Here is a 25,487-nt window from a genome sequence, read left to right on the forward strand (position 1 = left end):
GTCTAAAGCAGAGGTTGAACAAGTGGATGTGTAAGCTACACAGGGTGGTAAGGTCAGATGAGATGCAGTGAAATGTCAAGGAGTTTCTTGATGAACCCTGAGTAAGAGCAGCACTTCATGCCTTTTCCCTTCACTCCACAAAGTTTATGACAAACCGATGAAGACAGCTAAGTACAACTAATAATTGTGAGCGTATCATTCATAGCAGAACCCCTGAACCAGAGTGGGTGATCGTTATGTTTGTGTGGGTGCAGGAAAAAAAAAATGCAGTGAGAAGCCTTATTTGAAGTAGTAAAATAATGTTACAAAGATGGGACAGGCTGAGTGTGTGTGAGAGAGAGATAAAGAAAGGCAGAGAAGAAGAAGAAGAAGAAGAAAAAGAAGAAGAGATGAAGAAGCATACTGTCAGTTCAGATTTCACAGCTCCAATTATAGCTCTGACACAGGCCAGTGCAAAGGCCTGTCTCCCCCATGGGATACCGTACATACAGTCCTGACAACATACAGTCGGGTGAGGGGCACACGCAGACACACTATAACAGCTTTATAAAAATGAGTGTCAATGTCTTCAGGCCACACAGATCATACAGCATCTGAGTGACTGTATTGATTTCCGTGCTGCTGGCACAATAGGGCACCCAGCTGACAGGAAGCTAACAAACCACATTGTCACAAGAGTGACACCTGTCCAACAACGTAGTTAAACCCCATCATTTTATGCTCAATTTGTACAACACCATCCTCTTTTACTCAATCAAATAGCATAAGGAGTTAAAACCAGAGGCAAACAACTCAAGTCAATACATTTCAATGAACAAAGTGGCTGGCTTCTCATTTCCTGCATTCACTTCCTCTTGACTACATTTCTATGGCACAAAGGTATACAGCAAGGAAACAATCAAGACATGAGGTAATTTGTAGAGTTTAAACACAAGTGCTATCATTATTATAGTATATGACATGTCAAATATTGCAGGTTACAAGGCTACCAGGTCAAAACATTTGCTCTTACAGCCATCATGTAGAGTTAATAAGTGATACGCTCTACACAAGCCGAGCAGCCAGATCAATACACAAGTTTAACCTCACATATTCTTTGTATTTCCCTCTAGAGAGTACATTTAACAATTACAAAATGCAGTATCATCATTATTAGAATAATTCTATAAACACTGCTTACTTATTACAAATATTTATTGTAACAACAACACAAATATAAAGCAGAAGGCATCTGTGGGGAGTCGTTAATGTGTCCTCATTGCTCGTCTTGTTAGAGCCAAAATACGAAGGCAAATGAACTCCCTTCCAAGTTCAGAGAATATTTGTTTTTAATAATGCAGAACAGATCCTTTAACAAGTGAGTTCCCGCCATGCAACATTCCTGGCAGACGTTGGATCGCTTCAGGACGGAGAGACATAATGAGACGTTCTAGTCTGCACATGCAGGTGGGACGGAGGATGAAAGATAGTCAGATAGGTGTGTTGCGTAGCGTGAGCCTCGAGAAAGATAAGGAGTTAGAGGCTTGCCACACGGCTATGGGACCCCCTAAAAACAAGATGATACTTCTCAAGGGGTTAATTCTGATATAATAAATTTTCAGACTTTGTACAAAGACTTTGTTTTTTCCCCCTATACTATTTCAAAAATACAAACTTTCACTTGAATCACAGCTGAGGAAACACACTTCATTCCTCTCGTACACACCTACAAACTCAGGTGCGTATAATAAGGTCCAATAGGAAGAGTAGAGTGAGTCATGGGCTTGAGGCTTACGTAGCGTTTGGCAGTAGGAGGAAATAGACTCATCTGCATGTAACCCCACGCTGATAAGGAAAGAGAGACGATAAAAACAAGCAATTCTACTGTTGATGGCGACGGGGCGAAAATGCACATGAAAGCTATGCCAGCAAAGGAAGAAAGAAGGATAGAGTATGTTTTTTGAAGAGCTTTTGTGCTTTGTAACAGACTGATGGTATCAATTGGCAAAGGACATGATAGCGCTTCCCTGGTGCTCACATTGAACTTTAAACCATCAATAAAGTTCAATTTGAGATCATGATTCACTTTAGATAGTTGCTCTGAGCTAACACGCTCACAATATCATGTATGGCAAGTATAATTTATCATGTTCACATGTTAGTTTAGCGTTTTAGCTTGCCAACATCTGCTAAATTGCACTAACACAAAGTGCAGAAGGTTAATATCATTTTGCAAGTATTTTGGCATAAACACAAGTATTACAGTATTACAGCACTAGTACAGTATTAGTAGTACAAATTAAAACTTTGACCTGATGATAGCGCAATAGGACAATTTAAGAGATCACCAAACTGAATACATGAACATCTGTGCCAATTTTCATGGCCATCCATCCGATTGTTGTTGAGATATTTCACTAAAAAACAAAAACGTCAACCTGCTGGTGCAGCTAAAAGGAAAAGTCAGGAGATCACCAAAGTCAGGAGGACTCATCCGTTGGGGACAGCAAATGTTTGTACAAAATGTCATCACAGTCTACACAGAAGTTGTTGAGATATTTAAGTCAGGAAACATCGGTACACCCACTAATAGACACTGACGTGTTAAAAACGGTGAAATCACAGTGTAGTTGAAGGAAACCACTGTGGTTAACATGGGATATTTCTAACTTTCCTCGGGAAAGCCACAGCAGCATTACCACAGACTAATCATGATCAACAGTTGAGACGACCAAGAAAAGAAAGAGAAGCAAACTGGTTTTTCATCGGGGGTGTTTTAGTCTCCAGAGAAGACTGAGCCACTGAGGTGTGTTTAAGTAGGTGTGGTGCCTGTGTGAATATGGAAATGTATGTTTACAATACAACCATTTTCACACATGAATCCCACATCAGAAAACTATCACTAGCTAAGCAATAAATCCAGGTGGACCACACCTACTAGTAACCCAAACTACCAGCCGTGTTTGACAGTGTGGGAAGACTGACAGAGAAGCTGTCATGCTTACTCTAATTACATGAGCAGTGATGAGAAAAAGTAATCCATGAACACTATGAGATACTTGTTCTTGGCATTCATTTTGACCATTTTGGGGGTTTACAAGGTGTGTACAAGTATACACGCCCATAAAATGTGATTTTACCTGAAATATGGTCATTGCTTCATAACAGTGTACCGATTGACACAGGGTGTGAATTACCAAAGACTACTGAGGGACTTTCCAAGTGTAACTCTCAATTCAAAACGTGGTTTCATCTCAAATAGATTAAAACAAAGATTCTCAACATTTTCCACCTTGAGAAACCATTTTACAACCACATTTTTTTTCTTACATAACACTGCATTGTGTTGTCTTTTACCTTAAGAGTGAGAAAACTGTGGAAACATATCAGAATAATCACTGGGGCCTTAACTAATACTCTGCTGGGGCTAATTTCAAGTGAAATGAAATTTAACTAGTGCGTCCAGATTATCCTGGTGATCCGATGTAAAGCAGATCAAAGGATCTTTGAGGGTCCTCTGACCCCAGTTTGGGCAGCAATGGATTGAGCTCTGAGCATATCAGACAAGAGGAGACAAAAGGCATTAGCTATGGTGTAGCTTGACAGGGACTAGCTTAGCTGATGAGGAGAGGGTAGTGAAACACAAACTGGAATTTTGTGCGCCCGTTTCCACATAAACCAGCTAACGTTTGAGAAGAATAGCGTTGCGCATCATCCCGCTCTGCTAACGTTACGTCCACATATGCTAGCTAACCACGATAGATACGCTGTTTAAACATATATTTCAACTCAGACGGTTGATGAGTCAATATTTATTCCCATCCAAAAACGTACCTGGTCGAGGGGGAGATTGATAATTTCGCTGATTGGCTGCAACAGAGTGGATCCAGTGCATGATGCAGTCGTTTGGGTAGCCATGCTTGGTTGCTTGGTGTCCGTAAATCCTTTCTCTCCTTTCTCTCCCTTCCTCTGGTTCACTTCACTCCCCTCGGCTGCTGCTGCGATGATAAATACACTGCTGCTGCCGCCGCTGCCGCTGCTGTTGTTGCGACGGGCTGGACAGTTGTCATCCACAGCACACATCCAACGAAGATTACCGAGACGCGGCGAGATTTTCCTTGCTCACCACTTCCTCTTTCGTCAGAGGCCCGTTTAGGAACACGACGTTTCCGAGTACCACACATATGGTGTTTTTCCCCTGTAGTAGGTGTATTTATATTTTAATTTGCTTAAATGAATACAGTTTCTGGTGTTAGCAGACTGACAAAAACGTTGAGATATGCCAAATTTCACGTTTTAAGAGGTTTAGAAAGAACTTAACGGGCGCTTCTGTTGTGAGCTTGCGCATGTTAATTTTGTGACTCAGCGTCGTGGTTGCTGGTAGTGACGGCAGCTGTTGAAAAAACGAACAGAACAGCCTTTAGTGTTATTACTATACATTAACCGTTTACGGAATTTAAATTGTGTTCCTTATGAGACGTTAGCTGCTTTGCCAAGATAACCCCCCCCCCCCCCCCCCCCACGCACGCACACACACACACACACACACACACACACGAAAAGTTTCAGGAAGACGAAGTAAGAATAAAGGGACCAGAATATTGTATTAAACATTCAATTTCAGGCTTTTAAAAGGTAAAAGGATACCTAGGTGTTCTATTCGTGTTTTCAACAGCTGCCATCACTATGACAACCACGGACGCATTCGGCTGAGAGTCACCAGTTAACACGGTCACTCGCTAAAGCGAAACACCGGTTTTTGTCATGATGAATGAAGCTGTACGAACCTGTTAGCTAACCTCTTCTTTGCTTACTCACTCATCCAGTTTCGAGTATAAGTATGCTACCCGTGTAATGAGACAACAGTTACTATTATGCCAGAGTATGGAGTGAACTATCTTGATGGCAGAGTATCTTTGACGACAATAAAAAATGGTGATAGTGTGGGTGGAGAGATGGCCGGCCCAGCCCTCCGTAATAACTATCAATTTTGACCTATCATGTGGAGAAAGTGAAAAATCCATCAGCCAATCCCAGTTTAGGAAACTGAAGGGCGGGGGGGCGGAGGGGGGGGGGGGTCTTTGATTAACAGTCTTCAGGGCAAACAGGATTTGAACTGAGCACTGTTGCATGTGGTCCCCACCCACTCCCACATTTACAGCAATCCTCACATGAAGGAGGAAAAATGTGACGTAAGGGGGGGGGGGGGGTATTTGGCAGAGTTCAGTCGAGGCAACGACTACAAAGAGGCCAGTGATGGTCCTCCAAAGTGCCTGAATGGTCAGTGAACTATCTGCACTGCTCTTTTTAGCTGTATAAAAAAGAGATCACCAGCAATTTGTAAACAGTGACCACACTCACATAATTTTCAGCATGCTGTACCGTGTGGGAATAGTAGGCCATATAGAGAAGAGTCAAATATACCAACTAAAGATGTATGTGATATAGATTTCATGCTATAGCTGATTGTGTACATTATAAATCACTACATGCTGCTGAATATACATTATGCTGGCAGTTTGGCTGTGCTGCAAAGACAAAAATAGCAAAAGAACGAATATGGGGCAGGAAGTTATCCTTCCCTGCACAATGGAGTTGCAATGAGGGGAATGCATCTAAAAGTGAAAGGCAGTGGTGGAATGGATCATTTTCAAATGTACAATTTGAGGTAATTGCACTTTATACTTGCACTCCACTACATTTCAAAGGGATATATCGTATTTTTTTACTCCTCTACACTGATTTCACAGCTATAGTTACTTTTCAGATCAATATTTTTTCACGTAAAACATATGATCAGTTTGTTATATATGCATTGTCATAGATTAGACTAATTAACAGTATAAGGCGTTAAAATTAGCTCTGCCTTGTAACAAAAATTGAGGTTAAATTTGGTTCAACGAATCAGTATTAATATTAAAATTATATATATACACATGTATGATGAATATGACGCTCTAAATTGGGTTATTTTTCATAATGAGTACTTTTACATTTTGATACTTTAAGTACATTTTGCTGACAATACTTATGTACTTGAAGATTTTGAATGCAGGACTTTTACTTGTAATTGGGTATTTTGTCATTGTGGTGTTGCTACTTTTACTTAAATAAAAGATCTTAGTAACTTCTTCCCCCACTGGTGAATGTTAAGAGTGAATTTAAATAACCTCGATAACCCGCAGCTACAAAAGAATTTAAATATGTTCACATGTCTCGATAGCATATGAAAATGACAGCATTTCAAAGATAGGGTAAAGTGAGCACTGCTGTTTGTTTATGGAAATTAAACTATTGTGAGCATTCAAATAACTTCTAGTTACCTGAATTATTATGCAATACCTCTGTGGCAGCATTTTATTATTCACTGCCTATCAGCACCATCTAGAGGTTATTGCCAGTTATACCTAGAACCCTAGTTAGATGGCATTTAGTAAATAAATAAAACGATAAATATACTGTGAAGAAAATATTTATATGATAATGGATTCAAAACCAGGGATATACAATGAATAATTTAATATAGTATGTACAGTAAGATTTGTAAGTTTAAAATGTTAATATAATACTTTTTTTTTTTTTTTTTTACAATAAGCTCTACTTTATTCTGAATTTGTCATCATACTTTTTAACTAATGTTTTTTTTCCCCTCACTGAAATAATCTAGTTATGTTTTGTTTGAATGAAGTTTTATTTGCATCTATTCACTGTTGTCAGCAGAGGGCAGCACTCACAAAACAATTGCAGCTCAACTGACTGTGATCTTCCATTGGTGTTCATTCACAGGGTTCATGCAATATAATAAACTATTTAAATTGTTCAAACGTGTATAAAACAATAAAATGGGAAGTAAATAATAAGAGGTTTATGAAGTATGACAGAGAATTACATCATGTACTGTGTTGCTGCTGAATCATCATCATTATCTTGTTATCAGAGTGGGAATCGCCATTGATAAGAGCTAAAAAATGTAGAGGGATTGGTCTTGGTGACACTGGTACAAGACAGTTTTCACAGGGAAGATTTTGATGCAAATGCATGCAAACACACTTTTTAAAAAATGACACATGAAATAGAAGGTAGATGCATATCACATATAGCAGCAGAGCATATATAAAACTTCGTGGCTCTGTAACTTCGACCTCTTATCTGCTTACTATTGCTTTTAATAAGAAGCATCACCTCAGTGTTCAGGATACAAAATGAAACACATCCAGCACAGCACTGATCAGATCAACCATAGTTACACTGAATTAGATAAAGAGTGCCAAATTTCCACGTCAGCAAATACAGGCCGACACAGTTCAACACAGTTATTTTATCTGTTGGTAGATGCTGCCCACACCGTAAATTATCTGTACACGCCTAACATCCAATGAATGTAGACTTTCAGGTGCCTCGCTGAACAAGCTCCACTTATCACATCAGAGCTCTTCTCATTTCTGAGCAAAGAGTGAAGAAGAGGAAAAAATGAAGGAAGCCCCATCACATAATAAAGCAGGTAGATCAAGAAACTGGAAAGTGATTCTTTCACAACCTTATCTGATGTACAGCATGTGCCACTGATTTGCATTACAATACACAACCTTGCCTAATTAATTGAAGTCAAAATGAAATCTAACTGTAAATTTAAATGCATTTATTAACAATTTCATAAGATGTGTACTACTACAAGACAGGTATTTGCTAATTTGTATGCTGTGTTAAGATGGATGATACACCAGTATTTTGTTATTCATGTAACCTCAGTTATAGAAATGTGTCAGTTGTTGTTGACTAGGAGAAAGGCTCCTAATGAAAAGACACATCGGGTTGGTTTGAGAGCATCCAAGCTGTTTTCTGCAGAGAGACAGTGATAGCATGGTCAGCTTTAGTGGACATATCTTGGCCTTGTTTGGTGTTGTTTTTCTTCTTTTATTTGTTGAGCTGTTTTTGTATTTGTGTTTGTGAAGCAAAGCCTTTTTATATATGAGTCTGATACAAATATTGGAATCTCAGACAGTCACAGTGCATCAATAACTGTAACCCAGCCAACCCGCTCTGGCAGAGCGTACAATAAACCTCCACTTGCTGAAGCACAAGTATTATTTTTGTCATCATTTTTGCGTATCATTTCTCATAAAGCACACCTTTTTTGTTTCTTGCTGTTTCATACATGTTCAGTGCTTGCAGCCCCAGTGTTACTTGAACCTGTGATTGTGCATCACATCAACGCTTCACTTTAATTACAATTTTTTGTTTGTTTTGAAGAGTTTGTGTCAAAACCTGCTTATTTTTTCAGTTTTTTCTGAATTTGATTTTGAACCCCAGTCACGCTGAGCGCATGTGGAAGAGTGACTCAGCACATGCTGCATTGTGTGTGTGTGTGTGTGTGTCTTCATCAGAGGGAACAGCGTATTAAATTATTTAACAATCACTGGTGTATCCTAGAGATTTTCAAAACTGCACATCATACTGAATGCAGAGATTCCATCAAATGTTAAAGAAAAGCTGGCTGAGCAAAAATCAGTTTTCCCAACACACTATTGGCCAAAACAACTTCCATAACAACAGAGCACAAAAGTGCAGTTATTATAGTAACTAATTATGTCTTGACAATAATGAATTTTCCATAAATAGACAAAACATTTCACTCATTTGAAAACATGTGAGATTATATGACATACAGTAAATGTTATTACTATTGTAGGTTATTTATTTATGCCAAGCACCTCCAGAAGTCACTTCTCTTCTCCTTGATGGACTACACACTCCTGGAACACTCACCATGCTCCTCTTGTACTACAGCTCTTATATAATCACCATTAATCATTCATAACTACACGAAAAGAGAGAGAGAGAGAGAGACATAAAGACACACAGGCAGGCAGACAGCTAGATCTACACAGATTCATTGCATTCATGTCACTCCACTCAACCCTGTTTTTTGTTCTTCCTCAATGATATCTCATTAAAACTCACAATCATGAGGGGAGACACAGTTCGTCAAGTTGGCATCGTCATGGCAACCCCATCCCCTTTCTCACCGCCTCTCTCTCGCAGGCCGACGTTCCACCTAAAAGAGTGCAATTTTCAAGGAGAGAAAAGAGACGGTGAGAAAGCGGAGAGAGAGAGACTAAAGCCTCAACTAATCTATTTAAAAGGCTGCAGCAGGGAATGTGAATGGCGGATGAGTTAATGGAGGTTCCCACTCATTCATAATGAAGGCCAGGCAGCTCACAAGTGTACACATTTGTGATCATCTTTGCATTCAGTCTTCTTTTTCTTTTACTTTCCAAAAATACTTCCTATCATTTGTGACCGATGTTTATTTACAAGCCGTTTGGCTGATCTGTATTGTGGTAACAAAGTCCATAAGCTCCTTTTATAGTCAATACTTGGTGTTTTGCACTCAGGCTGGCTCCTCCAGGGACATGCAGCCTTTCTCTTTACAGATCAGACAGGAAGTGTCTTTGTGTTTGGGGGTCAGGCCAGAGTTCTCCCTTTGGACCCCACTGGATGAGACTTCTTGAAATAGAACAGGTCCTCAGAGATGGACATGTGCTGTTTGTTTACTGCCACAATCCTCTCTGTCTGAAGATCATGTTATGACTCTTGTTGCTCTGGTCCCCCCCCCCATCCGCCTCCCTTTCCATCTTCGCCTGCAGACACAGAAAGCTTACTTAGCAAGCAGAGTGTTGGCCGTTTTAATGGTTTTGCAATCCCGGTGGGATTTCTCTGCAAGCACATTATCATCATCCCTCAAAAATAGTGTAGCAGTGCAGCGAGATGTTGCTTAAGAACGGGGCCATATTTCCCAATCAATAAACAGTCTTACCCAATCAATAAGCTCTTACTCACTGACAAATCCCAGCTTTGGGACACTGGGAATATTGGAGATCCTGGATGTAAAAGTTAAAACATCCTGAATGACTAAGTGTGGCGTAATATCCAAAAACTAAGAAATATACTTATGTTACTCTACATTAATAATAAATGATGCAGAGAGAGTCCCTCGATATCAGCGCTGGGCCAGAGTGTCCTGCTTATGTTAGAGGAGAGTAGACTAGAGTAGAGGAGAGTAGAGGAGAGGAGAGGAGTGGAGAGGAGAGGAGAGGAGAGAGGAGAGGAGAGGAGTTAGTAACACCCGAAATCAGTTACATGCTATGATCTATCCCCAGCTAGACTGCTGAGTGCAGAAACACACGCCCATCCTTTTCCCCACATCAACAATGCATTTGGAAAGAAGCGTGGAGTCAAATCTGTAACCACCATCTATTTCAGCGGCAGAAACATGAGCCCTTTCAGCTCATTGTTTCAATTTCTACATGCCCACATTTGGCTGAAGGGTGGGGCAATCGTTCTTTTTTTTTTCTCACTTCAGTCTGACCTTATGTGAACAAATGTCTCTTCTCTCTCCCACTCTTTTCTTTCTGTCTTCCTGCTTTATTCTCTATTTTACCACCTTTGCATCCATTTCAGTAAAAGGAGACAACAAATATGCTTATCCTTGTTGAGGTGCTGTAAGAAAAAAATATGTTCTAAGCTCACAAAGGTGTCAGGTGCCCCAAAAGAGGGAGAGCAAAGAAATTTTGATCTAAGCTTAATTTCCAGTCAGCTATTCCTGCCTTTTGTCCTTTTTTTTCAATGGTGTCTAGTGATGAATGCACAAAATACATCTTTAGATTATAAAATCATACGCAATTGGAGAATAATTTCCTTATTTTTGGCTGGTCCTTGAGATGAGATTGAGATGATATTCACTCCATGGCCAGCACACTGAAGTTCAACAGTGCTGCACAAACCAATGCAGCAGCATGCAAAGTGGACACACAATAGAGGCTGCAGGGGAGGGGAAGAGCGGGAGTGTAACTGGGAGAGAGTGTAGAAGAATTTAAGGAGGCCTGACAGTTTTCTCACATTCACTCATTATGTATTAAGATTTTAACCTTAAAAATTGAGTTCACCAGAGCTATTAAAAACACTTTATGAACATTTTGAACTGATTTGTCTTCCTTCTTTTAAATTAAACAGCTCTGGTGTTCATTCCAATAAGGTGAACAGATTAAGATGAATAACAGGTAGAGGCTTTTCTTTGAAGTCACCATTCACAGTAAAATCAATAGAGCAAAGAGGCAGTGAGTTACCATAGAGATTTGGCTGATGTCAGTCGCTTAATCTTTGGGCTAACCTGATCAAATAAATGAAGTGATCTATCATGGATATGTTTTAATAACCAAATTGTGGTAGATGTAATATGTCCCCATTGGCATCAGTATCGATCTGACATAGAAAACATGACAAGCTTCCATTTTTCCAGTCTCAGAGTTTTCACTTGCCGCTGTTTACCTCAGGACTGTATTTCCATGATTAGCCTTTCCATATGGCTAAAATTCTATCTTGTCAGGGAGATGGATGAAGATGATGGATGTGAAGACTCTGTTCTGCGCGCCGTCTGTCTGAACCGTTCATAGTGGGAGGGACGGACACAATCATTGAGTTACATGGACTGAACTCGCTGCCCCTCCATTAGCATTCCCAAGAGGATACTGACAGATTCGCTCCATGTACCACACTTGCTCCACTTTCTTCTTTTCCTGCGGCTCACCATACAGCAGCTCCTCTTTCTGTTTGAACTTTACCAGACAGTTCAAGCGATCTGAGAATTGGGATACAAGATTGTCACGTTAATCGTCTAATTGAGGCAATACAGAGCAAAATACAAACACCCTTGAGGTAGACTTTCATCCCCTGCTATCTGCCACCATTATCCTATTGCTCTAGATCTCAATACAGCTATAGTTCAAATGCCTGAGAGGCTTTCAATTCATCTGTTGTGGTGTTGGAACAGATGCAAGGCAGCCTGGGAATTTGCACCATGACTGTAGTGGCTCGGGGGAGTTCGCAGGACTGTCAATGAGCCTGATTTGGATTCATGGTGCTGCACAGATGCTGATTCAGTCAGGGCTATATATTCTGGTTAAATGTTTACCCTGAGTTAAATTAAATTAATGTGGATGAGCACAGAGTTAGCACAAGACAGTTTCCCCAAGTGGCGATCACATTTCTGTCCACTTCTGTCACATCTCAGATCAATTGGATACAGGAAAAAACTATAAAATGAGGTGTTATACGGTTGTGTGTATGCGTTTATACAGTAAGGAGCAAATATATATCGATATACTGAGTGTGTTTTCAATGTGACTTTCCTTAGAAGAGGTCAAGAGTGATTGTCCTCTCACAAAGCTTATCACATTTTATCCTCCGTTTGTACCTACAGTGCATAAACTGTTTCATGGGAACCACTAAACCTGCACTGAAATGAAGATGAGAAATGAATACTTAACGGTGGACATTAAAACAGATGACACTGTGATAAATGAGATGTTTTGTACTGTCAGCACACATCCGACTGTCTGAACTGACCTTGTGACGTTTAAACAGGAGATCCTGTGCAGCAGGCTGTGCATTGCTTTGCATTTTTTAGTCTGTATTGCTTGAAAGGTATAGAAAGAGTTTACCCAGCTGTACATTCATAACACAGAGGCACAGGGATTAAACAGTTAAGACTTCAGTGGTCATAATGGCTTGTGTGTGTGTGTGTTTGTATTTTTGTTCTGTGCTTTAACAATTCATTTCCTGTGGTTTACATCACTTGGGGACCAGAGGAGATGATCAGCAACATACACAAAGAGAGTATTCATTGGCACTGACCTTTTCTTAGTTCATGAGCCGGTGAGAGCTCACTGGACATGCCCTCGTCTTCATACTGTCTCAGGGGACACTGAATAAAATGGGAATCTCTACTCTGGAACGAACTAACAATGGAACTGTTTTTGCTGCAGTATGCAGGACAAAAATCCTGCCGAGTGGAGATTTTTCTGCGAGGGCACAAAGTGGAAGTGAAACACTTGATTAAGCATCTCGAGTTATGGTAACTAGGAAACTAAGGGAGGATGGGGCAGGTTGACATGCAGCCTGTCAGGGTATAATGAAGTACAGGGACACTGGATATGCTCAGGCTCAGGGGGGCAAATCCTAAGAGGAGCCATAATTACTGTAAAAGCCACTTGCTCCTAATGATGATAGTGAAGCAGCTGCAAACCCCCAGCTCTTTGAGATCATCGCTCAGATAGGTGTGTGTGTGTGTGTGTGTGTGTGTGTGCGTGGTGGGGGCTGGCTAAAAATGTCATGCAATTATTTTACCGAACATCACTTCTTGGGTGTCCTTCAGGATAGCAAGGTGAAATGAAAATCATGAGCCAGACCATTCCTCTGCCTGGAGTGAGCGGGCACGCTTTGGTGACTGCAGCACTCAGAGTTAGGGAAGGTTTGTAAAAACTCCTCATCCATAGCTGATGGTTCTGTTAGTTTTTACCATGAAAATCTTAATAATTCAAATTATTTAAATATCACATTACCTTATCTGTTTGCCATTAAGTAAAGGAAGATTAACACAATTAATCATACGTTGCAACGTGCAGGTCATACATTACAGTCATAGGACAGGAGAATTTTTAATCTCCACCAGCTAATTAAATATCCATTGTTGATTGAACAATGTGTAATTGCATCTGACCTTTGACCCTATTGACATTGTCACCTGGCTTTAAGATAACATATGTCTCTGTCAGTACAACAGACAGGACAGAATATTGCAAAGATCCAACATTGGGTATTGATCACATTATGTCATGCCTCAGATTTACTCTCCTTTTAATTTTGAGATCATTGCATGACTGAAATATCTAAACACAGGGCTGAAATAGGGTTTAAAGTAGTATCCCAATCAGTTACATGCACTGCACACTTGCCTTGCCAAAAAAATAGCTCCATGTGGTGGTAAACTGAGTTCCGTATCAGTACTGCACTGTTATTTTCTACTTCGTATCAATCAATCAATCAAACTTTATTCATATAGCACTTTTCCTACAAGTTAGTGCAATTGAAAGTGTTTCACAGATGACTGACAAGCCAATAATAAGACAATAAAACAATTTGAGACTAATGTGAAAAATAAAAATTATGAAAATAAAATAAAATAGATTTAGAACCTATATTAATAATAGAGTGAAATTCAAATTTGATTTTAAAAATAGATAAAAAAACAAAGACAGTATTGATTAGAGGGAATAATGATAATAATAATAATAATTATAATAATAATAATACAATTGTGCAACATGAATACAATAAAATAAGAGAATAAAATAAGGTAAATAATGTCTATAAATCATTCTTAGTCAAAAGCCAGGCTGAAGAGGCAGGTTTTAAGTCTACGTTTAAAGAGATCAACACTTCCAGCTGCTCTCACGTCCTCAGGCAAACTGTTCCAACAGCTCGGAGCATAAAAGCTGCCTCACCAAAAGTTTCAATTCTGCACTTTGGAACAACTAAAAGACTCATGCCAGAGGCCTTAAGAGGCCGTACTGGTTCATAAGCATGTGAGACATGTTGGCTGGTGTGAGACCATGAATGCAGAAACTGATGGGCAACCAATGTACACAGAAGGTATAGGTTCTTGTACAAAATAGTTTTGCCTGAACTTATGCTTGAGCTCCTTCTCTGAGGATTTGTGAGAAAAGACTTGCCTCGTTACAGTTGACTGCCCTCCCTTCACTACTCCCCTCCCTCCCCTTGTTCCTTCACCCTTCCCCTCCCCTTTTCTCTTCATTCCTCTGCCATTAGGAGTCTCAGTGTGTGCAGCTACTGCTCAGGTTCACCAGACACTGCTTGTTCAGTTCATGCCTATGTGCAGCTATCTCATTTGTTTAACAAGCTCTTCTTTAATGTAGCCTTTAGTCAGTAATGTGATGCATGATCCATGAGAAGTTGACATACGGTCCAGACCGTGAGATGTTTCAGAAGTGGACCCGAGCTTGGACCAGAATATGCTGTTTATTTTTTCGTCTGCTTGTGTGTTGGAAAGTTTCAGCTGCAGAATGAGAGGAATTAGTTGCAAATTATTTTAAACAAAGAAGTCATTCATTCCACTTATTTGAAGCACAAGCAGCTGGATTGTGAGGTTATCCCACCTGTTACACAATCATGATGTCATGGCTGCGCAATTAGGAAAAAGTGACTCCCACTCAGACCTCAATCCATTTATTACTATTAGATGTCATATGTTCTTGCTAACATTCAAATGCCAAATCAGTAAAACTACATTGGATGTTTGTGGCTCATTTCGAAGAAGAAGGAGTGTACCGACACACCCTGTTCACAATACAAATGACATCTTTTCTAAGTCTGTGTACAGTATGACATATGCTTTGGCTATACTGTCTGCAGCTGCATGATGGCATTTGGTTTTCATTACCAAATCAACTTTGTATGACACAGTGATTCATTTGTCTTTAAAAGAAAGTAAAATGGCACATTGTGTACAGCTAAGTGACGAAAAATACTTACATTTTCAGTTGGTTGTGGCATTGAAACATTATAAAATATTCAAATACAGCAGCCATATACACAGCAGATCAAATAACTACCTCTCTGACTTGTTTCTCAAGGCTGTAAGTTGCTTGCATGCAAACAAGGTCTATATTGAGGATGGTCCCTGCTCGTGAATGAGGCCTCTGTTCAGTTTAATAAAGCAGCTGGCAGCTTCTGCTTTGGCAGCAAATGCAGCTCGGTAGTAAAATTTAAAAATCTGAACTTTACGAGGCTTTGATGATTACATGACGTAACAAAAACAGAATATAGATTATTTATTCAAAAGGCTACATTCATGACAAAGTACATTTTAACTACTGTGTTTTTTAACAGTTATTTTTATGATTCCTCGTTGATATACTTGGTTGTGCTTTTTCCAGATCCCATAAAATATAAAACAATGTGCTTTTCATATTATATTCCCAACATGCACCTGCTGGATGACCTCATTCACCTTGGTTTCCATTGCATTTAGATTTTTTTTTTAGCTCGGTTTGGTCTGGATTGAAAGGATTTAACCTGTGTTCAAAAAGGCAGATGGTACTGAAGAGTATAAAACTGTCAGCGGTGAAGGAGGAGGGCTGGTGATGTTTGGTTCTGCTGACCTCACTGACTGAGCTGCTGTGTCTCTGGAGAGCAGATGTTCGTCGGGAGTGTGTGTATATTCATTTCATATGGGAGTCGAGGCCCGCTAGCCGGTTGAGGGTCAGCCTGGGTCTTTTGGGCTCTTCATTTAGCAGCTTGCCAGGAGACGCTGCAGAGCTGAAAGAATGTGTGAACACTGCCCAGTTTGTGATTTAAAGGCTGCCCAGGGTTTTTTTGCCTTGGCCGCTGTGATACTATTTATACCGACACTTGGGCTGAATGAGCTGGGAAACATCAGCAGATTTTTCATCCCAAAACCCAGGAAAACAGGCTGTTGCTTTTTCAAGCTCCCGTTGACAAAAATTCAGGCATGGGAGAGAGTCTTCACAAGTTTCAGTCTGCCTCTAATGATAGAATGTTTCTTTCTTCTCTTCTGGGAGATGCGGCTGTCTTTTTTATTCTTGGCTATGGCCTACAAAGAACAACTTAACATATTCTCACATGATTCATAATGCAGTAGCTACTTTCATGTGAACTCTGGAGCGCACACACAGATAAAAAGTTGATTGCACTCTGTTATTACTAGTCTAATTAGCCTTTTTATCTGCTACATTATGATTCCACACTACTGGGGCTCATTACCAGCATCAGTGTTGATCCTGTTGAGGCGTATCGCAAAAGTGTTGATCTGTTTCCTCTCTTTATCAGAGGTGTAACAAACCTTATCTTCAGTCAGCTGTCAACACTGGGATTTTGACCATATGCAAAAAACGACTCGTCACAACACAGAAGATTATATTATAAACAGTATGGTACAGGGATGTGTGCATAATGATGAAGCAGTAGTTTTGTGCTGTTGTGTCTCTGTATTGCCACGTGAAATTTCCATTAAATGAGTAATGAATTCAGAAAAATGCAGATAACAAACTCTTTGAACATTTGACATTACCTAGGGGACGGCAGAAGGATTAAGAAAGAGAGGATTTTCCAGGCATGAAAAGAATTTAAATGGCCGGTAGCTGCACATCTGAAGATAAATCATCTTAAGAACACATATTCAAAGGTTTTCTTGATATTAGTGTCGAGGAAGGGCTTTTTTTTTAAATGTCTCAGTTCAGTTTAGATGCATTTTTATATATATTCAATTTAAATTAAACTTTTAAATTGATATTATAATGGAGGTATTGTTGTAAAGTATCAGTGAATATTCTCCTTGCTATTACATTAAACTGCTGTCTTTGACTAATACTTGACTGTGTGTAAGTCAACATCTGACTGAAAAAAATACATAAACAACAGCAACAACAATAAATATCTCCTTTCATAAGAATGTTATGGGCTGTGTTTTCATTTTGACATATTACATTGGATTTGCATCTTGCTAATACTTCTATACATTACAGACATTTGCACAGAAACACACTCTGAACTACACTGCCACTGTGTTACTGCATAAGTAAATGAAACAGTGCTTTTTCTATCTCCACCTTAAGAGAGAAACTAGTGGTGGTGCTGTCATCGAGATGCTGCTTTCAAATGCTGGAGGAAATATATGGTTTACAAATTAAGTGGAGATGACTGAACTGTGTGGAAAATTGTTAAGGGGAATTTTGTATTATACCAAAGAATTTAAAAAGGGATGCTATGAAGACTAAGAACATATTCTTGATTGAAAATTGTTTTGTTTGATATCAGTTTGTGGCAGCATCACATATACAGCATGTGTCTTCCTGACACCACAACAGAGATTCAATCTGTGCCGACTGATTTTGGGAACAAAACAAAAGAAACCCATCAGCTTCCATTAAGACAGAGTGCCTTTTGTCTCCTCATCCCATCAAAAGCTCTTTGAACGCACAGAGAATGTTTTCTACTCCATATCCTTTGTCTCAACAGATAAAAGATGTTCTCTTGGAGGATGTAACATAACTGTTTCTATATAAAATGTGTTTCTCTACTAGAATCATTGTCTGTATTTACATGCACACAAGAAACCAGTGGAAAATTAGAGTGGTCAAGAATTGTATGGACTTGTTTATCTGCACCACAATATTTTGATAACTATAAAACCCCACTTTACCTACAGTGGGTGTACTGTAAGCCATAAACATAACCACTTCACTATAAGAATGAGCTACATGCTGACAAACCTTATATCATCCTGGGACATGACAAAAAATAATGTGAATACTTTATGAGAAAAGTTTTTAACTTTGTTACAATTTTATAAGAGAGTATTTTGGTTTTCAAAAAATTCATTGACCCAAACCATGTTAGTTTTAGCTTTGCTTTCTTAATTTTCAGTGGCATTTTTTATCCTAAATGAAACATTAGCAGCAGAGTAAATGTAAATTATATAAATATTATTTAGAGATGTTGAAGGGTTGTCCAATATGTTTAAGATAAGATAAGATAAGACTTTCTGGAGAAATTTGCATGTTACAGCAGTGCTGGGAACAAGGAAAACAGATAAGAACTAGGAGTAATGCAAACAAAATAAGAAGTCAAGTAAATGTAATTCAATCTATATACATTATGAATATCACAATACTTACAGGCTATATACATGACTTGACTTGTGGATTGTAAAAATAAAAAAGTTGTGCAAAATATGTGCAGATGTAAATGTTCTGGTAGGTGTAGCTGTATATGTATTTGTTATATAGGTGAAGAGGTGAATACAAAATATTAACAAAATATGCAGTTGTGTTATCTACACAGGCCAGTTATATTTCTACTTATTGTAGTCTGTGTGCAAAAGTCAGTTAGTTTGTTTTCTAATTTAATACAAATTAGATTCTTTTGTATCTTTAACTGAATCATTTTACTTGTGAATCCATTTTAAAAGCAGTGTTGAGGTCTTAAATGCCACATTAGAAATCACACTACCACAAAGATTTGATAGTTTACGAGGAGCATTTGAAGGCAGCACGAGTTCACGCCTTCCATGGATCCTGATTGGCTCCCAATTACCAGCTTGCGTTCCTGATTGGCTGTTGCCCGTCCATTGAATCCCCCTCCTCTACCTTTGTCAATTTCTTGCGCTCCCGTTGAAACGGCTGGTTGTTGTTACCCGCCGGGGCTTTGGGAGAAGAAGAAGAAGGAGAAGAAGAAGTTCACCCCCAGCTCAGTCAGTCAAAAATTTGGGAACACCGAGAGAGGACACCGGGGCTCTGTCGAGGAAGCTTCACTTTCTCCTGTGAGCAGAGGAACGACCCCGTGAAACTGAATGGAAAGGGAGTAGTTTAGCTGAAAGGCAGGAGGGATATCCATCACCTTGTGGCACCGCGCGGTGTGAGCGGCAACGCTGCAACTCCTCCAGCCAGCGTGCAAACACCGCTGCACCGGATTGTGTTGGCAGCAGAACAAGGGAATGACATAAACATACCCCAGAGATGGTTTACTATCCGCAGAAGCCTTCAAAGACACTGCTGCTGTGAAGTTTTCTATCCTAAAAGTGTACTAGTGACGAGAAGGGGATTAAGAAAATTGCTTCTTCTTCTTTCTTTCTTTCTTTTTTTATGAGAAAAGGGATTAATTATGCCGGACCAAATTACAGTTTCAGAGTTTGTGGCAGAGACGAATGAAGATTATAAATCGCCGACTGCCTCTAACTTCACCACCAGGATGTCCCACTGCAGGAATACTGTGACTGCTCTGGAGGAGGTGAGTGACTCTGGTGGGACTGGGAGTATAGCCACTATTCCCATAAACATGAAGGCAAACATTCACCAATCTGAACTAAATAAGAGAACTAATCTTTTAGGATAATATTAACATATGGCTGATAATAATTTTCATTGGGAGATAAAATAAAATAGGGTGTAGATGTGAGTAAATGCATCTTCTGCTTCATTGAGGAAGAGCTGACAGTCAGTCCAGAATAGTAGATCAGCTCCACTCTCCCACTACACCTCTTCCCATGCCTTATCCTCCATATTTTTATTCTAGCAACCTCAATCTTGGCCATTGTTCATTGAGGTCTTTATAACTTTGCGGGCACTATAGTGAACCAGTTGAATCGGGTCTGTACTCTCATTTATGAGCCAGCAAGAGCAGGTGTAGTCAAGTCAGTTTTATTTATATTGTCCAAAATCACAAACAGCAAACGTGCCATAAAAGGTTTTACTCTATATCCTCTGACCCTCAATTAAGATAAGAAAAAAAAAAAACCTCCCTGAAACGCCTCAGGAAGAGGAACTGATGAGGAATTCCTCTTCCAGGATGGTCAGACATGCAGCAGACGTCATGTGTACAGTGCAGACAGAGACACTAATAGTGAAAGTACACTGTAGAGAAATATAAGTGCCTACGTATACATTGGAGGGTAAACAAAAAGGTCACAATCGTCTGCATATACACAGTGTTTTTTTTCAGTTGTGGTGACTGCATGTATTTTGGCTTAATTATCATTCCCACAGTGATAAGAGGAAATGTGTTACGCTGCTGCCCCAGTTTACAGCAGCACTGCACTGTATGTGGACAGAGAGCACTTTGTGTTCTTCCTTTAACTTGCAGGTCATCAGGAGGAAGGACACTTCCGCTTTGTTCCCTGTCAGCCCTCCGCAGCCTCCCTCCCTCCCTCCCTCCCTCCCTCTCTTGTTATAGTTTCCCTACTTTGTGTGCTCCCTGGCAGAGCCTCGCCCTGCCTGATGGTAAAAATAGAATTTCCCACATGAGCACCGCCGTGTGTATGTGTGTTAGTGTGTCTCTGCTCTGTAAGTTAGGGTACGCTTGGAAGACATTAGGTGACGTGATGCGAGGGGTGGGAGGGTGGGGGGGGGATGGATCTTTCCTTCCTGACTTTGCTGAGGAAAAGTTTTCCTTGCCGTCCAAATGGAGTCGTGACAGACGTTTTTGTGAACACCTTTTTTTTTTTTTTAAATTGTAAAAATAGACGTCTGGATGTGTAAAAAGATGTGCAGCGACGAGATAATTCATTGGCTTCTAATGTCAGTTTTACTCAGCTAATCCACATCTGGGCTGAGTGTCAACTTCATCTTAAGCTGCTTGATCCTCCACACCTTAGTGAGGGTTGTGGCTTTATTTTCAACCTGTGTTTATGGAGTAGACTGAGCCAGCCAGCCAGACATACACCTGCTCAGGCTGACAGGTGCTTCAATTTAGCACCAGACACCTTTCTACACACTATTTCATTCAAACCTTTCCTGCTGCTGGCGGTTTTGAAATGGCAATTAATCTGCTTTTGGGAATGATTTCAGCATCTCATAGAGTGGAATGTGTTTTTCTTTCTTTTTGGTAGGAGTAAGCAAATCCATGTGTAGATTTTACTGTTTTTAAATAGTAGGTCAGCAGTAATTGCTGGCTTGTGAGGTTGAATTGTCGGGTTGAGAATCTAATTCAGCAACTTTGTTTGAGAGTTTTGCTGTTGAAGCTGCTGAATTGTTGTTCCAGAGATGTGGAGTAGCGTGTTGTTGTTTCACATTGACCTCCCAGCGCTCTGGCTCAGAGAACACAAGGCCTTATTGTTGGCACAACAAGACCCCGCTCACTTTGGTCTGTTTGACTAATTAAACACTGCAGTGGACGGGGAACACTTCCACTTATTGTCCGCCGGCCTGCCTGGAATCTCAAACACACGCACACAAACAAAAACACATTTACATATATGTGTGTACACGGCATCCGCAAGTCGCGTGCATATTTTAAAATTTAACAATGTGCTTTTTTTTTTTTTTTTTTGTTCATATTTGTCTCGGCATTTCCTAAATTTTAAGTCACCTTTTTAAAATCAGATTTCACCCCTGAGTATCAAAACACACCCACATACTGTATATTCATGACCATCAAATGAAAATAGGAATATCAGACTTTGCTGTTTTCAGCATTATGCTGAGTTTGAAGCTTTTTGCTGGTTTCGTCCTTCTCTGGATCAGCAGTTTGTTATATGAATCCTCTCTTTTTAGTTTTTACCCTTGATCAGACAGTTGAGGACAGACTGATTGCAGCAGCAGAGTGTTCTGTAACGCTACAGTGAGTCGACGTATCATTTCCGAAGGTGTCTTCAGTTTTGTGAACTGGCACCTATGAGTTTTGATAGTGAGATGTCTCTTTTGTTGCTGACTTCAATCTTGTTTGGTCCTACTTAACATATTCTATATATGGAGATGCTATCTGTTTAAAAAGATGTATTATAACCATTTTTGGCATAGTGTGCGAATATTTGAATGACAGTTAGCTGTTTGTCTATGTAAGTTTATGCGGAAACTGTGAGATATAAGATCCAAAAAACGTTCAACCACGAGTCTAGTATTGATATTGATAGTATACTCTAGTAGATATGTAGTACAGAATGATTTTCATTGCACTCTATAGTGCAGCTTTAATAATGTAGGAGTGCAGAGCTACTACATGATGGAAAAAAGTATTCTCTCATTAACTATATTATTTATTGTGCAAAAATGATTAATTTCCTGTCATATTCCTGGCATGTATTGTAATATGTTATGGTTACTTTAAAATCTTAGCAAACTTTAATATTTATATAATGCATTTCATTCCAGGGGAGATTTAATGTGCTTCACATAAATAAAAACATATAGAGATTATACATATACACATGAATGTAGGCAAACAAGTAGAACGATCAGACACATTAAAACTAATCAAATCCACAGGAAAACAGGAAGGTTTTCAGTCTGCTTCAAAATGTTGTTAATGATGTAGAACAAATGGCAAAACTGTATTAGGCAAATCAGCAGTGCTGTCTTTGGTGACTGTTTAGGCCGTTTATAGGTCTCTCTAGTAAAGGTTTTCCTCGTTCCCGTATGCTTCTCCCTCATACTATCTTATCTTGTCTGTATGAAATGGATCACATCCAATGTTCTGTGTTTCCAAATCGAGGTTCCACTTGTGCAGAATAGCTGTCGCACTTAAAGTTGACCTCTGTGTCTTGTTGTTTATAGGAAACCTTTAACCTCTTAAACTCCACAAGGACACCAGCATCCTTGGCCATTAGTCTTTCAGAGGTTGTATCGGGCTCAGTTTTAAAACTAGAAGATATTGGTAGCATATGAACTAGATGACCTAAGGCATCCATTGGTACCACTCATGTCATGCTAGCTTGTTGGGAAGGGGGCTAAATAATGCTCCAAAGTTAGGCTAAATTCTGGCGAGTGAAAAACTGGCATGGCCATTTTCAAAGGGGTCCCTTGACCTCTCACCCCAAGATATCTGAATGGAAATGGGTTCTATGGATACCCACAAGTCTCCCCTTTACAGACAAGCCCACTTTATGCTAATCCCATGCAGTTTTGGGCAAAAACCATGCAGTTTTTTTGTATAAATGTGTTATTTATACTAAACATGGTGTATTTGAATATTTCTGCATACTGGGGTCCTTAAACAGTCTTGGAATTGCATCAATTGGGTATGACTGGAAAGCTGAGACTCTTGTGGATTCAAAGAGCCCAGCTGTATTCATGTGTGATGATGTTAGTCCCCACAGTAGCCATTTCATCTCTATGATTCTCTACGATGAGGTCACAGCTTCATGAAACTTTACAAATGAGAGACCTGGGGCATTCAGAGGATGTATGGCTTTCCTGGGTATATTGACAATAAGAGGGTTTCTGAGCAATTTCCAGAACAGAAGTGCTTGCCATCCAATTGCCAAAAAATGCAACTCTTCAAAAAAATCACAGCATTAATTTTTCCATAGTGTTCCTCAAGGTCTTGGTGTCTTAATTTGGTATTTTGGATGGATTTTTGACCATTTTTATCAATTCTCGAGTGGTCAAAACTGGTTAAATTTTGCACCAAATATGTGTAACAAATGGTATCAACTCAAAAATTGCTGCAACAACTTATGAGACATAATTGAGGATGAGAATGGCCATCATATACTTCCATCATAATGTTCTAAGGCCTTATACACTATACACCTTATACACTACTGCCTTATAACTTTCAAAATTTTAATAGGCTCCTAACCAAAACACAATGTGTATTACAGATTTATGACCAGGAAAAACTTGATACACTTGAGCTACACCTCAAATTAATCTTCAGGTTCCCAGCTCTCAGATGATGCACACCAGTTTTATGTGGCATATACTGTTGACCTGCTATCTCTCCCTAAAGATCCCCTGCCCCCTCAAACAGACAAAAATCGGTCTATGGTAGGGAGGGGGGAGTGGAAGAGGTTAAACACATTAACAGGAGAAGAGACTCAAGCACTCAGAGGGTTTACGTAAATGGGTGTACAATATTGTGCAATTATTTCTTTCTAAACTTAATTGCATCTGACACAATCTTAATTAGGCTAGTGGTCTTAAACTGCTGGCTATTAGAGGGCATTCAGAGAGCTTGCGTGTGTGTGTGTCTGTGTGTGTGCGTGTTGGTAAAACCACAGCAATAAAAACCTGTTTATCCAGTAAGAGGATGTTAAGCTTTGTGTCATGACCCTCCCTTTGTGCTCCTGTAAAGCATGGCTTTTCTTCCTCCACACTTGTGTTGACTTTCCTCTGGGAAGACCAGAGTCCACACTTTTTCAGAAATAAGACCTCCATTATCCGGGTTTTCTTTCACAGTTTCATTCAAAATGATCTGTGTGGCAAGTGTTGACTTCTCTAGTACACTGTTAATGCTACAATCAAGACCAGACAATAATAAATTTGCCTGATAATTTATGTTTATGTATTGATTTCATGATTTGAAGTGACTTTTTAATTATTACAGAGTTGACAGGTCAGTGTATTTTTATTAGTACCTGGAAATAAATGACTTTCAGGCAGAACACCAGCATTTATGGTGCCTTCAAGAGACAATTTAAATCTTCCACTGTTAAGGTATTCATACATTTGTAAGTGGAGATTTCTAATTGCTCTTGAGTTCATGAGTTGTGACTTCTGCCTACATTTTTAGAAATAGCAGAGCTTGTACAACTTAGTTATCTTGTTAATTACTCTTTTATAGTTTGAGGTTGAAATGCAGGAAACAAGCTTATTCTTCATTTTTTCAAAGGAAAAACAACCAAAAAAATTTTGTCATCTGCAGAACAACAGAACAGTGTTTTCGTGAGGTAAACCACTTTAACACAAAGCCTATTGTGTACTCAATTTTCTGTGTCAAAAACATGACCTCACAAGCTCCATTTGAAGGAGGCATTAGCCCTGAGGGCTGAACTGACCTCTGTGTTAAGTATTGATCTTGGTGAAAATGCTCCTGTGCTTTTGTCTCACCCAAGAAAAACCTACGAGGATGTCTGCAGGATGTCTGTCTGAGGCCAGAACTGGCACACATTTTAGTCGTCTCGGTTCTATTTTTTGCACCTGTGACTGTTTTTATGCTCCAGTTACTGAATCTTGCCAGGCAGAGAGAGACAAAAATGATGCAATCAATAGAGTTCAGTCCTTGAACAAATCTCAAGTGCATCAACTTCTAGTTCAGGCAGGTATATTTGTATAATATTGCAGTATTGCTCTAATGGCTCATTGAGGAGTTGTGACTGGCATTTAAAGCTGTAACGGATTATTAATTCTCTTGCA

At 39.5% G+C, this 25,487-nt stretch overlaps 2 protein-coding genes across 4 annotated transcripts in view; one reads left to right on the top strand and one right to left on the bottom strand.

Moving 5' to 3' along the window:
* mboat2a (membrane bound O-acyltransferase domain containing 2a) overlaps positions 1-4,362 on the bottom strand; it is a 42,533-nt gene extending 38,171 nt beyond the window's left edge. The window contains exon 1 of the mRNA XM_042388615.1: positions 3,814-4,362. Within this exon, the coding sequence (XP_042244549.1) occupies positions 3,814-4,062 (249 nt within the window). The 5' untranslated portion in view covers positions 4,063-4,362. The remainder of the gene's footprint in view (positions 1-3,813) is intronic.
* A 14,644-nt stretch (positions 4,363-19,006) lies between these two features.
* asap2a (ArfGAP with SH3 domain, ankyrin repeat and PH domain 2a) overlaps positions 19,007-25,487 on the top strand; it is a 61,922-nt gene continuing 55,441 nt past the window's right edge. For 2 of the 3 annotated variants that reach the window (XM_042389444.1, XM_042389445.1), the window contains exon 1: positions 19,007-19,644. In XM_042389444.1, the coding sequence (XP_042245378.1) occupies positions 19,519-19,644 (126 nt within the window). In that variant the 5' untranslated portion in view covers positions 19,007-19,518. The remainder of the gene's footprint in view (positions 19,645-25,487) is intronic. The other variant, XM_042389443.1, reaches the window with a different exon arrangement.

This window comes from Thunnus maccoyii, chromosome 16 (assembly GCF_910596095.1).
Source record: "Thunnus maccoyii chromosome 16, fThuMac1.1, whole genome shotgun sequence".
Taxonomy (NCBI): Eukaryota; Metazoa; Chordata; class Actinopteri; order Scombriformes; family Scombridae; genus Thunnus; species Thunnus maccoyii.